Source organism: Ovis aries, chromosome 11 (genome assembly GCF_016772045.2).
Source record: "Ovis aries strain OAR_USU_Benz2616 breed Rambouillet chromosome 11, ARS-UI_Ramb_v3.0, whole genome shotgun sequence".
Lineage (NCBI taxonomy): Eukaryota > Metazoa > Chordata > Mammalia > Artiodactyla > Bovidae > Ovis > Ovis aries.
This window is the reverse complement of record NC_056064.1, coordinates 34,919,349-34,940,090: the sequence shown is the minus strand read 5'-3', so window position 1 is coordinate 34,940,090 and position 20,742 is coordinate 34,919,349. Positions and strand designations below refer to the sequence as shown.

Below are 20,742 nucleotides of genomic sequence, written 5' to 3'. Positions count from 1 at the left end.
CTGCAACACGCCAGGCTTCCCTGTCCATCACAAACTCCTGGAGTTTGCTCAAACTCGTGTCCATCGAGTCAGTGATGCCATCCAACCATCTCATCCTCTGTTGTCCCCTTCTCCTGCCTTCAATCTTTCCCAGCATCAGGGTCTTTTCCAATGAGTCAGTTCTTCACATCAGGTGACCAAAGTATTGGAGTTTCAGCTTCAGCATCAGTCCTTCCAATGAACATTCAGGACTGATTTCCTTTAGGATTGACTGGTTTGATCTCTGTGCAGTCCAAGGGACTCTCAAGAGTTTTCTCCAACATCACAGTTCAAAAGCATCAATTCTTCAGCACTCAGCCCCACATATATAAGGATGTGTTTCCCCTCTTCCCATGACAGCACCCACTCTGGTGCCTCAAAGGTGGGCACACATGGAACCCTCAAGGGCCCACCTGTGTGTGTGTGCCTCCGCTGCGCTAATCCTGACGTCCAGGTTTGTGAGGGCCATCCTGATCTACGCTACAGGCTCTGTTCCAATCGGAACTGTCAACGAAGCTACTTCAGTATTCAGATTAACTTTTCACCTGCCTTTCCCATACACCTAAATTCTTAATCAGCATAAAAAATTAACATACGTGGACAAACGTCTGCAAAAATGACTCTTTCCTATCAACTGCCACTTAATCTACTTGTGAAACACCTCAGCTACTGTCTGCTAAGTGGGCACATTCCCCTCTCACCCAACACTGTGCCAAGCCCACACATGGATGTCCTGGCAATCCAAGTGGCTTCCAAAGCACCTAGCTCTTTACCTGGGTACGACTGGCACCAATGCCTGCCCTCAACTGAACGTTCAGGTGGGGCTGAGCTCCAGAAGCAAGGCGAGGACCTAAAGGTCCTTTGTTTGGCACCTAGGAAGTTCTCAGAGAGGTTCAGTGCAGGCAGGACCGCCTCTGGCACCCATGGATCTGTGGGTGCTGCCTGCGGGCCTTCACAGGGCCCAGCCCTGAAGACTGTGGGTACACTTCCACCCAGCAGAACGGCTATGCAGGAAGAGCTTTATCCCCTTGGCAACCCCAGATCCTCATACCAGGTAGGTCCCAAGAAGAAGCACACTGCTTGGCTCAAAGGACCCAGGCCCAGCCACTGCCCAGGAAGCCCAGGAGGTGGGGATACTGCTTATGGAAGGACAACAGTCTCAGCTTTCCGGAGACCACAGCCCTGTGGAGTCTGCTCATCTCAGGCTTCACTGAAGGCTAAAAGTGAAGCACCAAGCACCAGCATGCAGCCTGTTGCCTCCCAAATTCCGAGACCATCTGCAGAACACGAACACATGGCGGTGGCAGCACAGGGGCTCAAAGACGAGCCCTCGCCCGGCTGGCACAACCTGCTTCGGCCTCTTACCAGCCTGAGTGGGGACCACTCCGCTGGGGTCTTGGCACCCGAGTTTGTAAAGCAAGTTCTGTAAAACAGGTTTGTTACGAAGGATGAATTAGCACATATAAGTATGTGTACGGTCCCTGGCCAAGGGTAAGAGCTCAGTAAACACGACTGGCACCACCAGCAGCATCATGACCCATCACTAACTGAAAGCCCAGGAATCAGTTTCACAGCAATCAGATCTCCAAGGTTGTCTGAAGGGGTCTCTGGTTTATGAAATAAAGGAAACTCATCAAATATTGCTGTAATTTAATGTTTATGACTCATAAACCTCCTGGTTTAATTAAAGTAACAAATAGGAAGAAAGAGACAGAATCCCATATCCCAGACTTCCCTAGTGGTACAGTGGATAGGAATCTGCCTGCCAATACAGGGACACAGGTTCAACCCCTGGTCCTGGAAGATTCCACATGCCATGGCGCAACTAAGTTCGTGCACCACAACCACTGAGCCTGTGCTCTAGAGCCGGGAGCTGCACCTACTGAGCCCACGTGCCCTAACTCCTGAAACCCAAGCTCCCTAGAGCCTGTGCTCCACAAGAGGGAAGCCACTGCAATGAGCTCACATACCAAACCAGACAGCAGCCCCAGCTCACCGCAGCTAGACAAAAGCCTGCACCACAATGAAGGCCCAGCACAGCCAAAAATTTAGAAATAAACAAATAAAACTGAATATTAACATACAGAAATTGGTTTCGTCACTTTACACTAACAATGAAATACCAGAAATGAACAAGCAACCCCTTTAAAAATAGCATGAAACAAATAAAATACAATACTCAGGAATAAACCTGACCAAGGAGGTAGAAGACTTATATGCTGAGAACCATAAAACAGTAATAAAGGAAAGAGAAGGTAATTCAAGGAAATGGAAAGATATCCTATGTTCTTCAGTTGGAAGAATATTGTTAAAATGGCCATGCTACACAAACTAATATACAGACTTAATGTGACCCCTATCAATCTACCGATGACATTTTTCACAGAACTAAAACAAATAATCCTAAATCTTATATGGAACCATTAAAGACCCTGAATTGCCAAAGCAATCCTGAAGAAAAAGAACACAGCAGGAGGCATAAACCTCCCAGCCTTCAGATAAAACTACAAAGCTACAGTCATTGAAACAGCATGGTATTGGCACAGAAATAAACACATGAGAAAAGAACACAGGAAAAGAACACAGAGCCCAGAAATAAATTCAAAGACCTATGGACACTTTTCCAGTAAGCGGCCTGAGGTGACCCCTAAAAATGGTGCGCTATTCACTTGACCCAGAAAACCCCACAAAATCATGCAAATCAAGAGGTTCAAATCTTCGTGTTCACTTTAAGAACATTCGTGAAAACTGCCCAGGCCATAAAGGGTATGCATATCCGAAAAGCCACCACGTTTCTGAAGGATGTCACTTTAAAGAAGCAATGTGTGCCATTCCATCATTATAACGGTGGAGTTGGCAGGTGTGCACAGGCCAAACAGTGGGGCTGGACGCAGGGTCAGTGGCCCAAAAAGAGTGCTGAATTTTTACTACACATGCTCAAAAATGCAGAGAGTAATGCTGAACTTAAGGGCTTAGATGTAGATTCTCTGGTCATTGAGCACATCCAGGTGAACAAAGCCCCCAAGATGTGGCGCAGGACTTACAGAGCTCATGGTCGGATAAACCCCTACATGAGCTCTCCCTGCCACATTGAGATGATCCTTACTGAAAAAGAACGGATTGTTCCTAAACCAGAAGAGGTTGCACAGAAGAAAAAGATATCCCAGAAGAAACTGAAGAAACAAAAACACATGGCCTGGGAATAAATGCCGCAAAAAATAAATGCAAATAAAAGTAAAATAAAAAAAAATTATGGACAGTTAATCTTCAACACAGGAGGCAAGAACATACAATATGGGGGAAAAAAAGTATGTTCAGCAAGTGGTGCTGGAAAACCTGAACAGCCACATGTAAATCAATGAAGTTAGAACACATCCCTCACACCATACACAAAAATAAACTCAAAATGACTTACAGATGTGTCTGACTCTTTGTGACCCCATGGACTGTCCATGGAATTCTCCAGGCCGGAACACTGGAGTGGGTAGCCTTTCCTTTCTCCAGGGGATCTTCCCAACCCAGGGACTGAACCCAGGTGTCCCGCATTGCAGGTGGATTCTTTACCAGCTGAGCCACTGGGAAGCCCAAGAATACTGGATTGGGTAGCCTATCCCTTCTCCAGCGGATCTTCCTGACCCAGGAATAGAACTGGGGTCTCCTGCATTGCAGGTGGATTCTTTACCAACTGGGCTATCAGGGAAGCCCAAATTAAGACAGGATACCATAAAACACCTTGAAGAAAACACAGGCCAAACATTCTCTGACATAAATGGTACCAATGTTTTCTTAGGTTAGTCTCCCAAAGAAATAAAAATAAAAGCAAAAATAAACAAATGGGACCTAATCAAACTTACAAGCTTTTGCAGAGCAAAGGAAACCAAAAACAAAATGAAAAGACTAAAAAAAAAAAGGAAAGACTGGGAGAAAATATTTGCAAATGATGTGACCAACAAGGCTTAATTTCCAAAATATATAAACAGCTCACAGAAGTAAATAATAAACAACCCAATCGAAAAATGGGCAGAAGACCTAAATAAACATTTCTCCAAAGAAGACGTCCATGGGTAACAGGCCCATGGAAAGACGCTCATCACCATTAATCATGAGAGAAACGCCAATGAAAACCACAGTGAGGGGCCAACTTTCTCCAGTCAGAAGGGCCATGACTAAAAGGAAACATTGGAGTGGGTCTGGCGGATAGGGAGCCCTCTTATACTGTTGGTGAGAATGTAAGTTAGTACAGCCTGTATGGAAAACAGTATGGAGGTTCCTCAAAAAATGAAACTAGAGTTTCCATGCAATTCAGCAATCCCACTCCTGGGCATACACCCAGACAAAACTGTAATTCGGAAAGGTACACGCATCGTTAGGTTCAGAGCAGCACTGTTTACAAGATCTGGAAATAACCTAAATGTCCATCAACAGATGAATGGATACAGATGTGGTGTATACACACACACACACACACAAACACACACGCAATGGAATATTATTCAGCCACATAAAAAATGAAATAATGCCATTTGCAACAACACGGACGGACTTAGCGATTATCACACCAAGTGAAGTAAGTCAGAAAGAGAAAGACAAATACCATATGATATCACTTATGTAGAATCTAAAACGTGACACAAACGAACACATCTATAGAAACGACTCAGACGTAAAGAACAGACTTTTGGTTGCTGAGGGAGGGAGAGATAGAGTGGGGGGGGTCGTTGGGAGTTTGGAAATAGCAGATGCGAACTACCATATATAGAATGAATTAGCAACAAGGTCCTACTTGTATGGCACAGGAAACTATGTTCAATATCCTATGATAAACCATGATGGAAAAGAATATGAAGAAGTATATATACAACTGAGTCACTTTGTTGTACAGCAGAAGTTTACACAACACCAAATCAAAGTTTAAAAACAAAAAAAGGAAACGTGGCTGCCACAACAGTCACGGAGGCTGACACAGCAAGCAGAGAGCGGACAAGGACTGCAACGTCCCGTCCACCCCTTCCTCACAGCCAGGGAGGAGCAGGATGAAGATGAGCTCACCCAGCAAAGCACACCATTGACACAAACACAGCTCCATGCACCTTTTCAAAGCCCAAGTCAGCACCTCTGACCTAAAGACAAGAGAAGCCACACACCGTCTTGGACACATCTGGTGTTCCTTGAGCCCCTGACACAACATCGCTCGCCAGCCTGGGTCTTCCAGCCCTGGGGACCACTCTGCCCGAGGCAAATACGGCACCAGGTGAAGGGGGTCCATTCTCGGCCCACTTTCTGTAAGGAGAATGCACCTGCATTCAGTCTGGCAAGTTCTCAGAATCAGAACGTAAAGTAAACTGGAAACCAGCACCCACTCTGCCCAGCAGCTCAGGACCATGGTGGGAAAAGGGACACCCCAGAGCAAGCCACTTATTTTAGAGTCAGGTTCAGTTTTAGCATCACTTCCCTGAACAGGTGAAGCTGCAAACATTGACAGTCTCACTCTGGGAGTTTCTCAAATTCTTAAAGATCTCCCAGCTTTCACTCTGCTCTGCTGTGCACACGGCCACACGAATGGACCCCTGGGTTTTCCAGACTCTCGGAGGCAGCTATGCCGACTCCTTTCTGTCTCACTCCCACCGGTGCGGGCAGCCAAGACAGCGGGACACAGAAGTAGCTTAGCGGCCTTGGTGCAGCGTCTGGGCCTTCTCTGAGCAAAAGAGCAGAAAAGAACTGAGTCTCGGCTGGCCATATTTCCTGATCAGGAAAGAAATCTCCTATAGAAACCAAAGGGTGTGTATTGGCGGGTGGGGGGGGGGGGCACAGTTTAACATGGCACATGTGTTTATATGTTTTGCTTTTTATATTAAAATGCTTAACTGCTAGCTGTAGATATAAATGGAATACAAGACTGGAGGTTAAAAAAAAAGGCGGGGAGTGGGGAGAAAAATCTTGCTCACAATTCCCAGTGTTTGGAGATGAGCTTATAGCACGAGGTGCAGTCAGACAGGATGGGAAGCACATGGAGAGAGGGGAGGCGGGCACGCACCAGCCAGGTGTCCCCTGGACTGGAAGCAATGGAAGCACGACCACACACTGAGAGCCACGCCCACTCTCTCCAGGGCAAGTCAGGAGCCCGGGATCGGCAGTGTTTTCAGGCCCAAGTCAAGCGCATGAAGGTGGAAGAGCCCCTTCACGGGCGGCAGGAAGGTCGTGGGTGTGCACTGCTCTCTGCTCTCTACTAAGGCTCTTTAGACGGGCTTTCAGAACCTCACTCTGGAGCTCCGAGGAATCAACCTGAAGCAGGCTTGTCACTGCTTATGCCATCTGTTCCATCTTCCATCCTTCAGTCAAAATCCTACACTGCATTTCACAGATGGAATCAGTTCCTAAGATCCCTTTCTTCTCTCAATTACAAAAATAAAATCAACTGAAACTTCACTAAAAACGGGTTGTTAGAATCCACTCAAAAACCACACACAGAAATTAAACCATTAACAGCTACATCTGAAAATCAAAGGCAGGGATCTGAGAACCCTCCAAAGTCAAAGATAATGAAGAGTTCAGGTCTGTCAGGGTCAGTCATGAAATAATTTGCCATGTTAAGTACAAGAAAATGGGGCAAAAGGGTAGAGAGGGGTTCCAACCGGGCGGCAGGACACGGAGGCCACACGGCAAGGAGGGGCCTGGCAGCGACAGGAGTCAGGCTCCCGTTCCCACAGCCCACATTTAATTCCACACAGCTGTTCTGCTAAAGGTGACCTAAGCTACAGGTCATGCTTGTGACCCATATCTGAAAATACATATCTAATTTCAGAAAGTAAGAACAGAGTGAAGCCACTCTTTTGTGGTCCTAAGCGTACGAGAAGCAGCAGCGAAGGCCATCTTCGACAGGGAAGACGAGACAGCACCTACCTCAGGCGGCCGGCGCTTCACCAGCAGCAGCTCCCAACACCGAATCTTCTCTGGTCTTTTGACCTGAAGCAGAGTGACTCAGACGGGAGGCCAGAGGATACCTTCAGGTCAGCAGGCCCTCCCTGGAATGCTGGAATGAGCCACGGACGGGTGGCCTGCGGGGTGTATTTTGAGATGCCAGCCTTAGGGCCCCCAGTTTAAAGGAGTGCAGGCCAGCATTAGTGAAGACAGAACCAAGAGGAAGGCCTGAGAGTATTTCAGACCAGCTTTGGGGCGTCCCGTCCTGGAAAAGCAACCACACTGAAGCGGGCACTGCTATGCAGTAAGACGCTGAGCACCGACTGCCCACAGCCCGGCAGGGAAGGTGGCAAGAGGGGTGCCAAACAGAGCTCCAGACCCTGCAGGGGGACTGCTGACACAAGCACAGGGTGCTGGAGGCTACAGGCCAAAGTCTGCCTTCGGTTTTTAAAAACAACACTTAACGATAGCTGCCCAGACACCATGTCACGGAAAGCAATTCTGGTTTCTAATGTGCTTTATAAAATGAATTTGGTATTCATTTTAGAAGATGCCCATGAGACCTTGCCCTCTTCCTAGAACACACACCAGACCTGCACCATCACCCCAAAAGAAACCACACAAGGCGGTCATTGCAGTGGTAAAGCAGAAAAAGTACCAAGCTGGCACTGGGGAGGGCAGTTCAAGTGCACCTGTTGTGTCCTTGACACGCGAGCAGATTTGCTCTCTGCAACTAACTTGTGCTAACGTACAAAATGGAGCTGACTATTCCAATGAGTAACCACGTGGGAAGCACTCTGTAAATGCTAACGTCCTGCTGACTCACAAAGTGACTGAAAAAAAGCACTTCCAGGGAGGATTTCAGACAGGAACTGCACACAGGCAGCCATCTTGAAGGCCGTTCAGCAAAAAGACCAAGCTCTCTACTTTCCAACCACATGTCACGTGCAGAGCCTCTCAGCTCAGCTCCAGGACGGCTCTGGCCTACCCATTCATCTATGGCACGTCGGCTGCCATTTGCACCAGGAGCTGGGCGGGCCAGGGCTGTAGGGCGATGGACCAGTGAGACACAGGTTCTGACCTCATGGAGCTCACAGCCCAGACAGACGGACTGATGATAAAAAAACAAACAAAATTAAATGACTAGACTTCTGATAAGGTAGCCTGTCTAGAGGATAAGCCTCACCTGAAGCTTTGATTCAAAGTCAAAACCACCCAAACAGGCGTGCTGGCCACACCGCACACAGCCCACCCCAGGGCAGCTGCCAGCTGCAACTCCCGAGTTTTAGGAGAGAACACTTTCTAACTCATTCCATGAGACCAGCAAGAAAAAACACTGTAAGAAAACTACAGACCAATATCCCTTTTGAACAGCGACACAAAAAAACCCCTAACAAACCGAATTTAGCAGTATAGTAAAAGGATTATACATCCCAACCATGTGGGGTTTGTTCCTGGGATGTAAGCAATGTAATACACCACATCAACTGAAGGAAATAAAAACATGATTGTCTCAATCGATGCAGAAAAAGCATCTGATTAAGAAATAAGCATCTGATGAAATTTAACACCGTTTCATGATGCAAGCACTAGGAACAGAAGGAAACTACTCAACACAATTAAGAGTCATAGACTAATAAACCTCCATCAAACATCAGACTCAACGATAAAAGAAGGAAAGCTTCTCTTCTAAGATCAGGAACAGAGCAAGGATGCTGACTTTCACCACCTCTATTCAACACAGACTGAAAATTCTAGCCAGAGCAATTAGGCAGGAGAAAGAAAGAAAAGACATCTAAATTGGAAAGGATGAAGTAAAATTATTTGTTTGCAGATGAAAGGATCTTGTTTGTGGAAAATCCTAAGGACTACAACACACACACACACACAAAATGTGTTTTGAAATGTGTTAGAATAGAGGACTTCCCTGGTAGTCCAGTGGCTAAGACTCCACGCCCCTAATGTAGGGGGCAGGGATTCAACCCCTGTTCAGGGAGCTAGATCCTCCACCAGTTCACTCGTTCAGTTGTGTCTGACTCTGTGACCATGTGGACTGCAGCACGCCAGGCCTCCCTGTCCCTTACCAGCTCTCGGAGCTTGCTCCCACTCATGTCCATCGAGTTGGTGATGCCATCCAACCATCTCATCCTCTGTTGTCCCCTTCTCCTCCTGCCTTCAATCTTTCCCAGCATCAGGGTCTTTTCCAATGAGTCAGTTCTTCACATCAGGTGGCCAAAGTATTGTCCATGTGTCAGGAAGCAACAGTTAGAACTGGACATGAAACAACAGACTGGTTCCAAATAGGAAAAGGAGTACTTCAAAGCTGTATATTGTCACTCTGCTTATTTAACTTCTATGCAGAGTACATCATGAAAAACGCTGGACTGGAAGAAATACAAGCTGGAATTAAGATTGCCAGGAGAAATATCAATAACCTCAGATATGCAGATGACACCACCCTTATGGCAGAAAGTGAAGAGGAAGTAAAAGCCTCTTGATGAAAGTGAAAGAGGAGAGTGAAAAAGTTGGCTTAAAGCTCAACATTCAGAAAATGAAGATCATGGCATCCGGTCCCATCACTCCATGGGAAATAGATGGGGAAACAGTGGAAACAACGTCAGACTTTAGTTTTGGGGGCTCCAAAATCACTGCAGATGGTGACTGCAGCCATGAAATTAAAAGACGCTCACTCCTTGGAAGAAAAGTTATGACCAACCTAGATAGCATATTCAAAAGCAGAGACATTACTTTGCCGACTAAGGTCCGTCTAGTCAAGGCTACAGTTTTTCCAGTGGTCGTGTATGGATGTGAGAGTTGGACTGTGAAGAAGGCTGAGCGCTGAAGAATTGATGCTTTTGAACTGTGGTGTTGGAGAAGACTCTTGAGAGTCCCTTGGACTGCAAGGAGATCCAACCAGTCCATTCTGAAGGAGATCAGCCCTGGGATTTCTTTGGAAGGAATGATGCTAAACCTGAAAGGCCAGTACTTTGGCCACCTCATGCAAAGAGTAGACTCATTGGAAAAGACTCTGATGCTGGGAGGGATTGGGGGCAGGAGGAGAAGGGGACGACAGAGGATGAGATGGCTGGATGGCATCACTGACTCGATGGACGTGAGTCTGAGTGAACTCCAGGAGTTGGTGATGGACAGGGAGGCCTGGCGTGCTGCGATTCAACGGGTCACAAAGAGTTGGACCCGACTGAGCGACTGAACTGAACTGAAGAGTCATCTCTTGTGTTGTTGGAAGAGGGTGTCTGCTATGATCAGTGCATCCTCTTGGCAAAACTGTTAGCCTTGCCCTGCTTCATATTGTACTCCAAGGCCAAACTTGACTGTTACTCCCGGTATCTCTTAACTTCCTGTTTTGGTTTGAGTTCTAGAAGGTCTTGTAGGTCATCATAGAACCATTCAACTTCAGCTTCTTCAGCATCAGTGGTTGGGGCATAGACTTGGATTACTGTGATATTGAATGGTTTGTCTTGGAAATGAACAGAGATCATTCTGTCATTTTTGAGACTGCACCAATGTACTGCATTTCAGACTCTCTTGTTGACTATGAGGGCTACTCCATTTCTTCTAAGGGATTCTTGCCCACAGTAGTAGATATAATGGTCATCTGAATTTAATTCACCCATTCCAGTCCATTTTCACTAGAGAAAGAAATGGCAACCCACTCCAGTGTTCTTGCCTGGAGAATCCCAGGGATGGGGGAGCCTGGTGGGCTGCCGTCTATGGGATCGCACAAAGTCGGACACGACTGAAGCGACTTAGCAGCAGCAGCAGCAGCAGTCCATTTTAGTTCACTGATTCCTAAAATGTCAATGTTCACTCTTGCCATCTCCTGTTTGACCACTTCCAATTTGCCTTGATTCATGGACCTAACATTCCAGGTTCCTATGCAATATTGCTCTTTACAGCACTGAACTTTACTTTCACCACCAGACACATCCACAACTGGGCACTGTTTCCACTTTGGCTCAGCCTCTTCATTTCTTCTGGAGCTATTTCTCCACTCTTTTCCAGTAGCATATTGGACACCTACCAACCTGGGGAGGTCATCTTTCAGTGTCATCTTTTTCCCTTTTCATACTGTTCATGGGTTCTCAAGGCAAGAATGCTTAATGGTTTGCCATTCCCTTCTCCAGTGGACCACATTTTGTCAGAACTCTCCACCATGACCCATCTGTCTTGGGTGACCCTACAGGGCATGGCTCATAGTTTCATTGAGTTAGACAAGGCTGTGATCCATGTGATGAGTCTGGTTAATCTTCTGTGATTGTGGTTTTCATTCTATCTGCCCTCTGATGGATAAGGATAAGAGGCTTGTGGAAGCTTTCTGATGGGAGGGACTGGCTGTGGGGGAATCTGGGTCTTGTTGTGATGGGTGGGGCCAGGCTCAATAAATCTTTAATCCAATTTTCTGTTGATGGGCGGGGCTGTGTTCCTTTCCTGTTGTTTGGCCTGAGGCCAAACATGGTAGGGATCAGGAGGACTTATGCCAGCACTGTTGTATTCAGTGCCCCAACCCTATGGCAGGCCACTGTTGACCCACGCCTCTGCCGGAGACTCCTGGACACTCACAGGCAAGTCTGGGTCAGTCTCTTGTGGGGCACTGCTCCTTTCTCCTGGGTCCTGGTGTGCACAAGGTTTTGTTCGTGCCCTCCAAGAGTCTGTTTCCCCAGTCATGTGGAAGTTCTGAAATAAAATCCCACTGGCCTCCAAAGCCAAATCCCCAGTGGGTACTCAGTCCCTTTGCCCGATCCATAGGTTGGGGAATCTGTTGTATGTCCTAGAACTTTCACAACAGTGCAAGAACTTCTTTCATATAATTGTTCTCCAGTCATCTGCTCAGTGGCTCTATGGTGCGGCTAATGGCCACCTCCTCCAAAAGGATTTATGTCACATGCAGTGCCTCCCAGGTCTGCTGCAGCCAGAGCCCCTGTCCCCGCGACAGGCCACTGCTGACCCATGCCTCCGCAGGAGACACTCAGAGGCAGGTCTGGCTCAGCCTCTGTGGGGTCTCTGGGTCCTGGTGTGCACATGGTTTTTTGTTTGAGACCTCCAAATGTCTCTGGCAAGCATGGGGTTTGATTCTAAACATGATTTCACTCCTCCTACCATCTTGTTGGGGCTTCTCCTTTGCCCTTGGATGAGAAATACCTTTTTTTTGGTGGAATCCAACATTCTCCTGTTGATGGGTGTTCAGCAGCAAGCTGTAAGTTTGAGTTTTCGCAGGAGAAGAGGCGTGCACGTCCTTCTACTGCGTCATCTTCCTACACGTTGCAACTAAAAAGTCCCACTTGCTGAAGGAGGAAACAGACAGAACAGGCTCCATCTTGAAAGCAGGACTCCAGCTCGGGTGGGACTGTGGACTTTGAGCTATATGCCCAATATCTATGGAAACGACATACCAACTGGAAAACCAGACCCCCCTCCCCAGTGGAAGAGCCCAGGGCTTGTACCTAGACTCTCTGTCTCCTAAAAGAATACCCTAATTATCTGTGTAACCAAATAGAATCATAAATTCTATTATGCTTATTGGGGTATGACCACAGGCCTATTGATAATTGGCCACTGTTAACTACCTAGGCTTAAGGCATACAAATCACAGGTTTAAGGCATACAAATCACAGGTTAACTTTGATTGTATCTTTCTTTTCCTTTTTTCAGACTAGTTTCAGAGAATTTGGGGAGGTGGCTTTGAGCATGTACACTTAGGGTATACAAGGTTTTCACAAAAACTGGTCGGGGTCCTTGGCTAAGAGGAGACTCTGCCTTGGGCCCACTGGTGTAATAAACTGCATTCCACTATCTGCATTGTCCTTCTGAGTGAGTTTGTTTCCTAGAACACGTGGCTACAACATTGCCACAACTAAAGATCCCGCATGCCACAACTAAGACCAGGTGCAGCCAAATAAATCCATAAAAACTTTAAGTAAAATAAAATGTGTTAGAATAAATCCATTCAGCAGCAAGACACAAAGTCAACACACACACACAAACTCCGCTGTATTTGTATACATGAAAAATGAACGGTCTGAAAAAATGTACAAAAACAATTCCACTTACTATAACAACTAAAAGAACGAGATACTTAAGAATACATCAGGGAGGTGAAGACTTATACAGTGAAAACTACAATATATTGCTGAAAGAAATTAAACAAGACATAAATAAATGGAAACATATCCCATGTGCATGAAGTAGAACACTTATTACTATTAAGATGTCAATCCTAATCAAAACAATCTGCAGATTCGATTCAGTCCCTATCAAAATCCCTACTATGTCTTTTGCAGAAAGAGAAGAACTCATCCCAGAATTCACATGGAGTCTCAAAGGAACCAAACAGTCAAAAGAATCTTGGAAAAGGGCAAAAAAGCTGGAAGAACCACTTTCTAATATCAAAACTTACCACAGAGCTAGAGTAATCAAAGCAGTGTGCTGGCACAAAGACAGACATAGACCAATGGAATAGAGAGCCCAGAAATAAACCTTTGCATATATGGCCAAATAATTTTTGATAGGGATGTTAAGACAATTCAATGGGGAAAGAGCCTTTTAAGCAAATGACGCTGAGAAAACTGGATATCCAAGGACTTCCCTGGTAGTCCAGTAGTTAAGACCTCATGCTTCTACTGCAGGTGGCACAAGCTCAGTCTCGTGCCCTCTTCATGCGGTGTGGCACAGCCAAAAACAAAAAATCAAATTAAAAAAAAAAAAACCTGTATATCCACATGCAAACGTTCAAATTTGGACCCTTTTACAAAAATAAACTCAAGATGGATCAGAGACCTCAATGTAAGACCTAAAGCATATTTCTTAGGAAAAAAAACAGGCAAAAGCTGATTTTGCATTGCACTTGGTAATGATTTCCTGGATAAGACTCCAAAGGCAGAGGTAACAAAAGAAAAACTAGATACCCTGGTTCATGAAAATTTATGTGTTATGCATTAAAAGACACTATTCACAGAGTAAAAAGGTAACCCACAAGGTGGCAGAAAATATTTTCAAATCATATATCTGATAAGAGAGCAAATATCTAATATGGAGAACTCCTAAACTTTGAAACAAAACAACCTGATTCAAAAATGGGCAAAGGACTTGAATAGACATTTCTCTAGAGAAGATATAAAAACAGCCAATAAGTATATGAAAAGATGCTTAATATCACTGCTGCTGCTACTGCTGCTAAGTCGCTTCAGTCGTGTCCGACTCTGTGCGACCGCACAGACGGCAGCCCACCAGGCTCCCCTGTCCCTGGGATTCTCCAGGCAAGAACACTGGAGTGGGTTGCCATTTCCGTCTCCAGTGCATGAAAGTGAAAAGTGAAGGTGAAGTCGCTCAGTCGTGTCCAACTCTTCGCTACCCCATGGACTGGCTCCTCCGTCCATGGGATTTTCCAGGCAAGAGTACTGGAGTGGGTTGCCATTAGTCATTAGTAAAATGCAAATAATAACTATGAATACAATAAGATACCACCTCACACTCATTAGAATGACCGTTATCAAAAAAAAACAGAAAATGCAAAGTGTGAGGGTATGGAGAAATTAGAACCTTATGTACCGTGGGTGAGAATGTGAAATGGTATGGCCACTGAAAAAAACACTATGGAGCGTCCTCAAAACAATTAAAAATAGAATTATCACATGATCCAGCAATTCTACTGCTGGATACACATGCAAAAGAACTGAGAGCAGGGTCTTGAAAAAACACCTGTGCCCCCATGTTCACAGCAGCATTATGCACAACAGAGAAAACACAGAGAGTCTACCCAAGCAAAATGTGATACGTGAATACAACAGGATATAGACACATAGTTCAGCTTGAAAAGGAAGCAAATTCTGACACATGCCACAACATGGATGAACCTTATAAACGTTTATGCTAAGTGAAATAAGCCAGACACAAAAGCAAATACGACATGAGTCCACTTACATGAGCTACTTAGAGTAGTCAAATCTGTAGGGGCAGAAAACTGGGGGTTGCCCAGGCGCTGGGGGCAGGGAAGGAAATGGGGAGCTGTGTTTTAATGGGTACAAAGTTTCCATTTTACAAGATGAAAAGAATTCTGGAGACAGATGGTGAGGATAGCGGTACATTATAAACGTATTTAGCACCTTTGACCTATACCTTTAAAAATGGTTAATGATGTAAATTTAAATTATGTATATTTTTTTACAATAAAAATATTTAAGTATGTCACTCATAAAGGATAAAACATTAAATGCTATCTAATTTCAAGTAGGTTCATGCCTGAAATTAGATAATTTAAAAATTCTAACATTAATTTCCTCATGGATTTGGATAGATTTGCCTTGGCCCACTGTTCTCTCTTAGACAATTTACTTAGGATGATGGTTCACTCCGATTTCCAACTCCAAGTTATTTTTAGAAATGAAAACATAATTGTGAAATGTAACTATGAAAGGCCCTTTATTCTGAGGCCATTTTTATAATGCTTCCACTTGAAGCATCCTCACTTTAATGCCAGAAAATATATGGAAAGGACCCTCCATCCTGGAAGGACTAAAGAAGCAGAGTAACCAGAGAGGGTTTCCCAGAGCCAGCCGCTAAGCTTTCACTTAAAAATAGCTTTGCCGGGGCCCTGTCACTATTTCCAGCACCCCACCAATCACTCCCCAAGGACATAGCCCTGTCGCCAAAGGTCAGGGCACAGCGGCCATCAGTCAAGCTGTTTATCTCAACAAACACTGTTGGCAGCTTTACTTTTCCCCGCACCAATTTCCCCCCATATTTCTCACTCAGAGCCTTTTCAGGCTTGGAAAAAATTACTTGGCAAAGTCCAGAGCTTATAGTAAAAGAAAAAAAAAAACAAAACCTTAAATCAAAAATGTCTTTCATGCTTTCACCACATTTATTGTTAGAGTATGTAACAACAAAAAGGCTATCTTTTTAAACTGCATTTAAACCAGAAAGTCAATATACACTGTTAAATAACAAATTTTTCTGGTCATGTTAGCATTAATAAGCTTAGCCACAGAATAAGGTGAAAGCAAACACATTTTAAAATCAAATAAATGAACCAGGAAATGCAAGATTTAAGTTTCTTTGCTCCCAGTGTAACAAAATGCCGATGCCTTTGACACCGGGATCGACACCAGGCAATGGGTATATGGGAGTTTGCTGTGTTTTTCTCTTCGAGCGTTTCTATAATTTCTCCTTCATGCTCAGCTTTGCTAAAATAAGGTTAGAAAAGTGAATAATTAGCTACACTCTAAGTATCAACCTTGTAAAGTAAAGCTAGCTAAAAAATACTACCAAATAGAACATCAAGAGGAACAAACTGGCCAATGTCAAGTGGCAGTGCCATCTTCATGGGCAGCAAGGTGGGTGGGCCTTGATTTGGACCTTCGATGGTACCTGAGACCAGGTTACTGCAGAGCAAGTCACCTGACTGTCCCAGGCCCACTCTAGTTTCTATAATTTTTTTTCTGCTTACTTGTTTCCTAAAGTGGAAGTTTAAAGGGTTGATTCAGATCTTCTTGTTTAATACGTGTATTCCATGCTATACAGTTCTAAGCACTGCTTTCACTACTTCCTCCACGTTGTGTATAAGCTGTGTTTTCATCTCTATTTAGTTCCCCCCTCCCAAATTTTTACCACTCTGTGCAGCCTGTGAGATCTTAGTTCCCCAACCAGGGACTGAAACCGGGACACGGCAGGAAAAGCACGAAGGCCTAACCACTGGACTGCCAGGGAACTCCCTGAGTTCAAAACATTGTTAAGTTTCTCTAAAGATTTCTTTGTTGACATGTGTTATTTAGACATGTACTGTTTAATCTGCAAGTATTTGGGGATTTTCCAGCTTTCTGTTACTGATTTCTACTTTAGTCCCATCGTGGTCTCAGAGCAGTATGTTTTCTATTCTTTTAAATCTGTTAAGGTGTGTCTTTATGGCCCAGAACATGGTCCAGCTTCAGAAGAATATGTGATGTACTTTTGTGGGATGAAGCAGACCACAGATGTCAGTGATACTCAGGTGACTGATGGTACTACTGAGTTCGAAGAAGTCCTTACTGCTTTACTGCCTGCTAGATCTGTCTGTTTCCGATAAGTCGTACTGAGGTCTCCAGTGACACTAATTCGTTTATTTCTCTTTGGAGTCCTATCGGTTTTTGCCTCGTGTAGCTTGACACTTTGATGTTAGGTACACACACGTTGATGAATGTCATGTCATCTTGGAGTAGTGACCCCTCTATCATTATGCCATGTCCTTCTTTATTCCTGATCACTGTCCTTACTCAGAAGTCTTCTCTAAAATTAATATAGCTACTCCTATTTCATTAGTGCTGGCATGGCTCTCTCCCTTCACTCTCCATCTATATGTGTCTTTATATTTAACGTGGGCTTCTTGGATATGTATATTAATGTATACAGCAACCTGAATAATACACCCCAAAGATGGGGGGATTCCATATGTGGACCTCCAGAAACAATGAGTATGTTATCAAACTGATGCGGTGAAAGGGACTTTCAGATATAGTGAAATTAAGGACCTTGAGATGGGGAGATTATCCTGAATATATCTGGCCCAGTATAATTACAGGGGTCCTCACACAGGGAGGGAGGAGGGTTGAGTCATAGACTAGATATGACAAATGCTGAGCAACAAGAGGTTGAAGTGATGTGAGGAGGCCCTGGGCCAACGGATGCCGGTGGCCTGGAGACAGGGGGAGGCAAGTGGACAGACTGTCTTCCAGAGCCTACAGAAGGAACATGGCCTGCTGATACCTTGATTTTAGGACTTCTGACCACCAAGACCATAATATAATAGCTTTGTGGGGTTTTAAGCTACTGTGTTTGTGGTAACTTATTACAGCAACAATAGGAAACTAATATAACATTTTTCATCAGATTTGGAGATATCAGGACATTATTTCTTTAAATACTTTTTTCCTACCCCATTCTCTCTCTCCTCTTCTGGGACTTCCAAAGGTTGGTACCCTTGATATCCTGTGGACATCTGCAGCTCTCTTAATTTGCCTTCCACCTTTGCTCTGCTCTTTAGATTGGGTGATTTCTACTGATCTTTCTCAAGTTTGACTGCCACCTCAAATCTGCTACTGAGTCCCTCCAAACCGTTCTTCATTTCAGTTACTGTGCCCTTCAGTTCCAGAGTTGGTACCTGGTTCTCTTTTATATGTTCTCTTTATTCAGATTATGTATTTATAGGATCAATTTGTAGGATCAATGTCATCATATTTCCCTTTAACTCTTTAAACCTGGTTTCCTTTAGTTATCTGAACATATTTATAAGAGCTGTTTTGGAGTCTCTGTCCTCTAAGTCCAACATTTGGGCCAACGTGAAAAGCAAAGGAGAAAAGGAAAGATATAAGCATCTGAATGCAGAGTTCCAAAGAACAGCAAGAAGAGATAAGAAAACTTTCTTCAGCAATCAATGCAAAGAAATAGAGGAAGACAACAGAATGGGAAAGACTAGAGATCTCTTCAAGAAAATTAGAGATACCAAGGGAACATTTCATGCAAAGATGGGCTCGATAAAGGACAGAAATGGTATGGACCTAACAAGCAGAAGATATTAAGAAGAGGTGGCAAGAATACACAGAAGAACGGTACAAAAAAGATCTTCATGACCCAGATAATCATGATGGTGTGATCACTCATCTAGAGCCAGACATCCTGGAATGTGAAGTCAAGTGGGCCTTAGAAAGCATCACTATGAACAAAGCTAGTGGAGGGGATGGAATTCCAGTGGAGCTATTTCAAATCCTAAAAGATGATGCTGTAAAAGTACCACACTCGGTATGCCAGCAAATTTGGAAAACTCAGCAGTGGCCACAGGACTGGAAAAGGTCAGTTTTCATTCCAATCCCAAAGAAAGGCAATGCCAAAGAATGCTCAAACTACCACACAATTGCACTCATCTCACATGCTAGTAAAGTAATGCTCAAAATTCTCCAAGCCAGGCTTCAGCAATACGTGAACCATGAACTTCCTGATGTTCAAGCTGGTTTTAGAAAAGGCAGAGGAACCAGAGATCAAATTGCCAACATCCGCTGGATCATGGAAAAAGCAAGAGAGTTCCAGAAAAACATCTATTTCTGCTTTATTGACTATGCCAAAGCCTTTGACTGTGTGGATCACAATAAACTGTGGAAGATTCTGAGAGAGATGGGAATACCAGACCACCTGACCTGCCTCTTGAGAAATCTGTATGCAGGCCAGGAAGCAACAGTTAGAACTGGACATGGAACAACAGACTGGTTCCAAATAGGAAAAGGAGTACGTCAAGGCTGTATATTGTCACCCTGCTTATTTAACTTATATGCAGAGTACATCATGAGAAACGCTGGACTGGAAGAAACACAAGCTGGAATCAAGATTGCCAGGAGAAATATCAATAACCTCAGATATGCAGATGACACCACCCTTATGGCAGAAAGTGAAGAGGAACTAAAAGCCTCTTGATGAAAGTGAAAGAGGAGAGTGAAAAAGTTGGCTTAAAGCTCAACATTCAGAAAACAAAGATCATGGCATCTGGTCCCATCACTTCATGGGAAATAGATGGGGAAACAGTGGAAACAGTGTCAGACTATTTTTTTGGGCTCCAAAATCACTGCAGATGGTGACTGCAGCCATGAAATTAAAAGACACTTACTCCTTGGAAGAAAAGTTATGACCAACCTAGATAGTATATTCAAAAGCAGAGACATTACTCTGCCAACAAAGGTCCATCTAGTCAAAACTATGGTTTTTCCAGTAGTCATGTATGGATGTGAGAGCTGGACTGTGAAGAAAGCTGAGCACCGAAGAATTGATGTTTTTGAACTGTGGTGTTGGAGAAGACTCTTGAGAGTCCCTTGGACTGCAAGGAGATCCAACCAGTCCATTCTGAAGGAGATCAGCCCTGGGATTTCTTTGGAAGGAATGATGCTAAAGCTGAAAGTCCAGTACTTTGGCCACCTCATGTGAAGAGTTGACTCATTAGAAAAGACTCTGATGCTGGGAGGGATTGTGGGCAGGAGGAGAAGGAGCAACAGAGGATGAGATGGCTGGATGGCATCACGGACTTGATGGACGTGAGTCTGCGTGAACTCCGGGAGATGGTGATGGACAGGGAGGCCTGGCGTGCTGCGATTCATGGGGTCGCAGAGAGTCGGACATGACTGAGCGACTGAACTGAACTGAGGGTCAGCTTCCATGGAATGCTTTTACCCTCTGAGTTCAAGTCACACTTTCTTGTTTTTTCATGTCTTATAACTTTTTTTTGAACACCTGATACTACACCTGACACGACTACATCAGTGTCATTCTGACACTAAACTGCAGCAACTCTAGATTCTGATTTTCCCTGTTGGAGACTGGTATTGTTACTGGTGGGGTTTTTTTGTTTGTTTGTTTGTTTAATAACTGCCTATTCTAAATCTACGGATTTTGTAGTTCAAACCCATGTTATTCAAGGGTCAACTGTAGTTAAAATTTCTTTATCTCTTTTCATTCACCAATGAACAATAAATCAACCTTCTCTTTTTTCATTAATCGAGACCCTTCTACACAATACAATATTCTACAACATGCAACACACCGATGAATATAACAGACATTTTCCTACAAAGTTGTATTTTAAAAAAAAAATTCTAAGTAAACTTTTTGAAGAGTAACCATTTGAGCAACACTGAAAAAAATTACCATAATTTAAGAAATTACTTATTGAGGACTTTCCTGGCGGTCCAGTGGTTGGGACTCTGCACTTCCACTGCAGGGGTGCAGGTTCAATCCCTGATGAGAGAACTGGAATATGGCACAGCCAAAAAAAAAAAA

The 20,742-nt window shown here is 44.3% G+C and overlaps 1 protein-coding gene across 6 annotated transcripts in view; it reads right to left on the bottom strand.

The window, feature by feature from the left end:
- DHRS7B (dehydrogenase/reductase 7B) overlaps nt 1-20,742 on the bottom strand; it is a 43,491-nt gene that overhangs the window by 14,018 nt on the left and 8,731 nt on the right. Inside the window, exons 1-2 of one of the 6 annotated variants that reach the window (XM_027974749.2) lie at nt 6,919-6,993; nt 5,163-5,298 (exon numbers count right to left, since the gene is read on the bottom strand). The exons of 2 other annotated variants lie outside the window; for them this stretch is intronic. In XM_027974749.2, coding sequence (XP_027830550.1) covers nt 5,163-5,284 — 122 coding nt within the window. In that variant the 5' untranslated portion in view covers nt 5,285-5,298; nt 6,919-6,993. Of the gene's footprint in view, nt 1-5,162; nt 5,709-6,918; nt 6,994-20,610; nt 20,713-20,742 lie in introns of those variants that run through there. 3 more of the 6 variants (XM_060395511.1, XM_060395510.1, XM_060395509.1) reach the window with 3 other exon arrangements.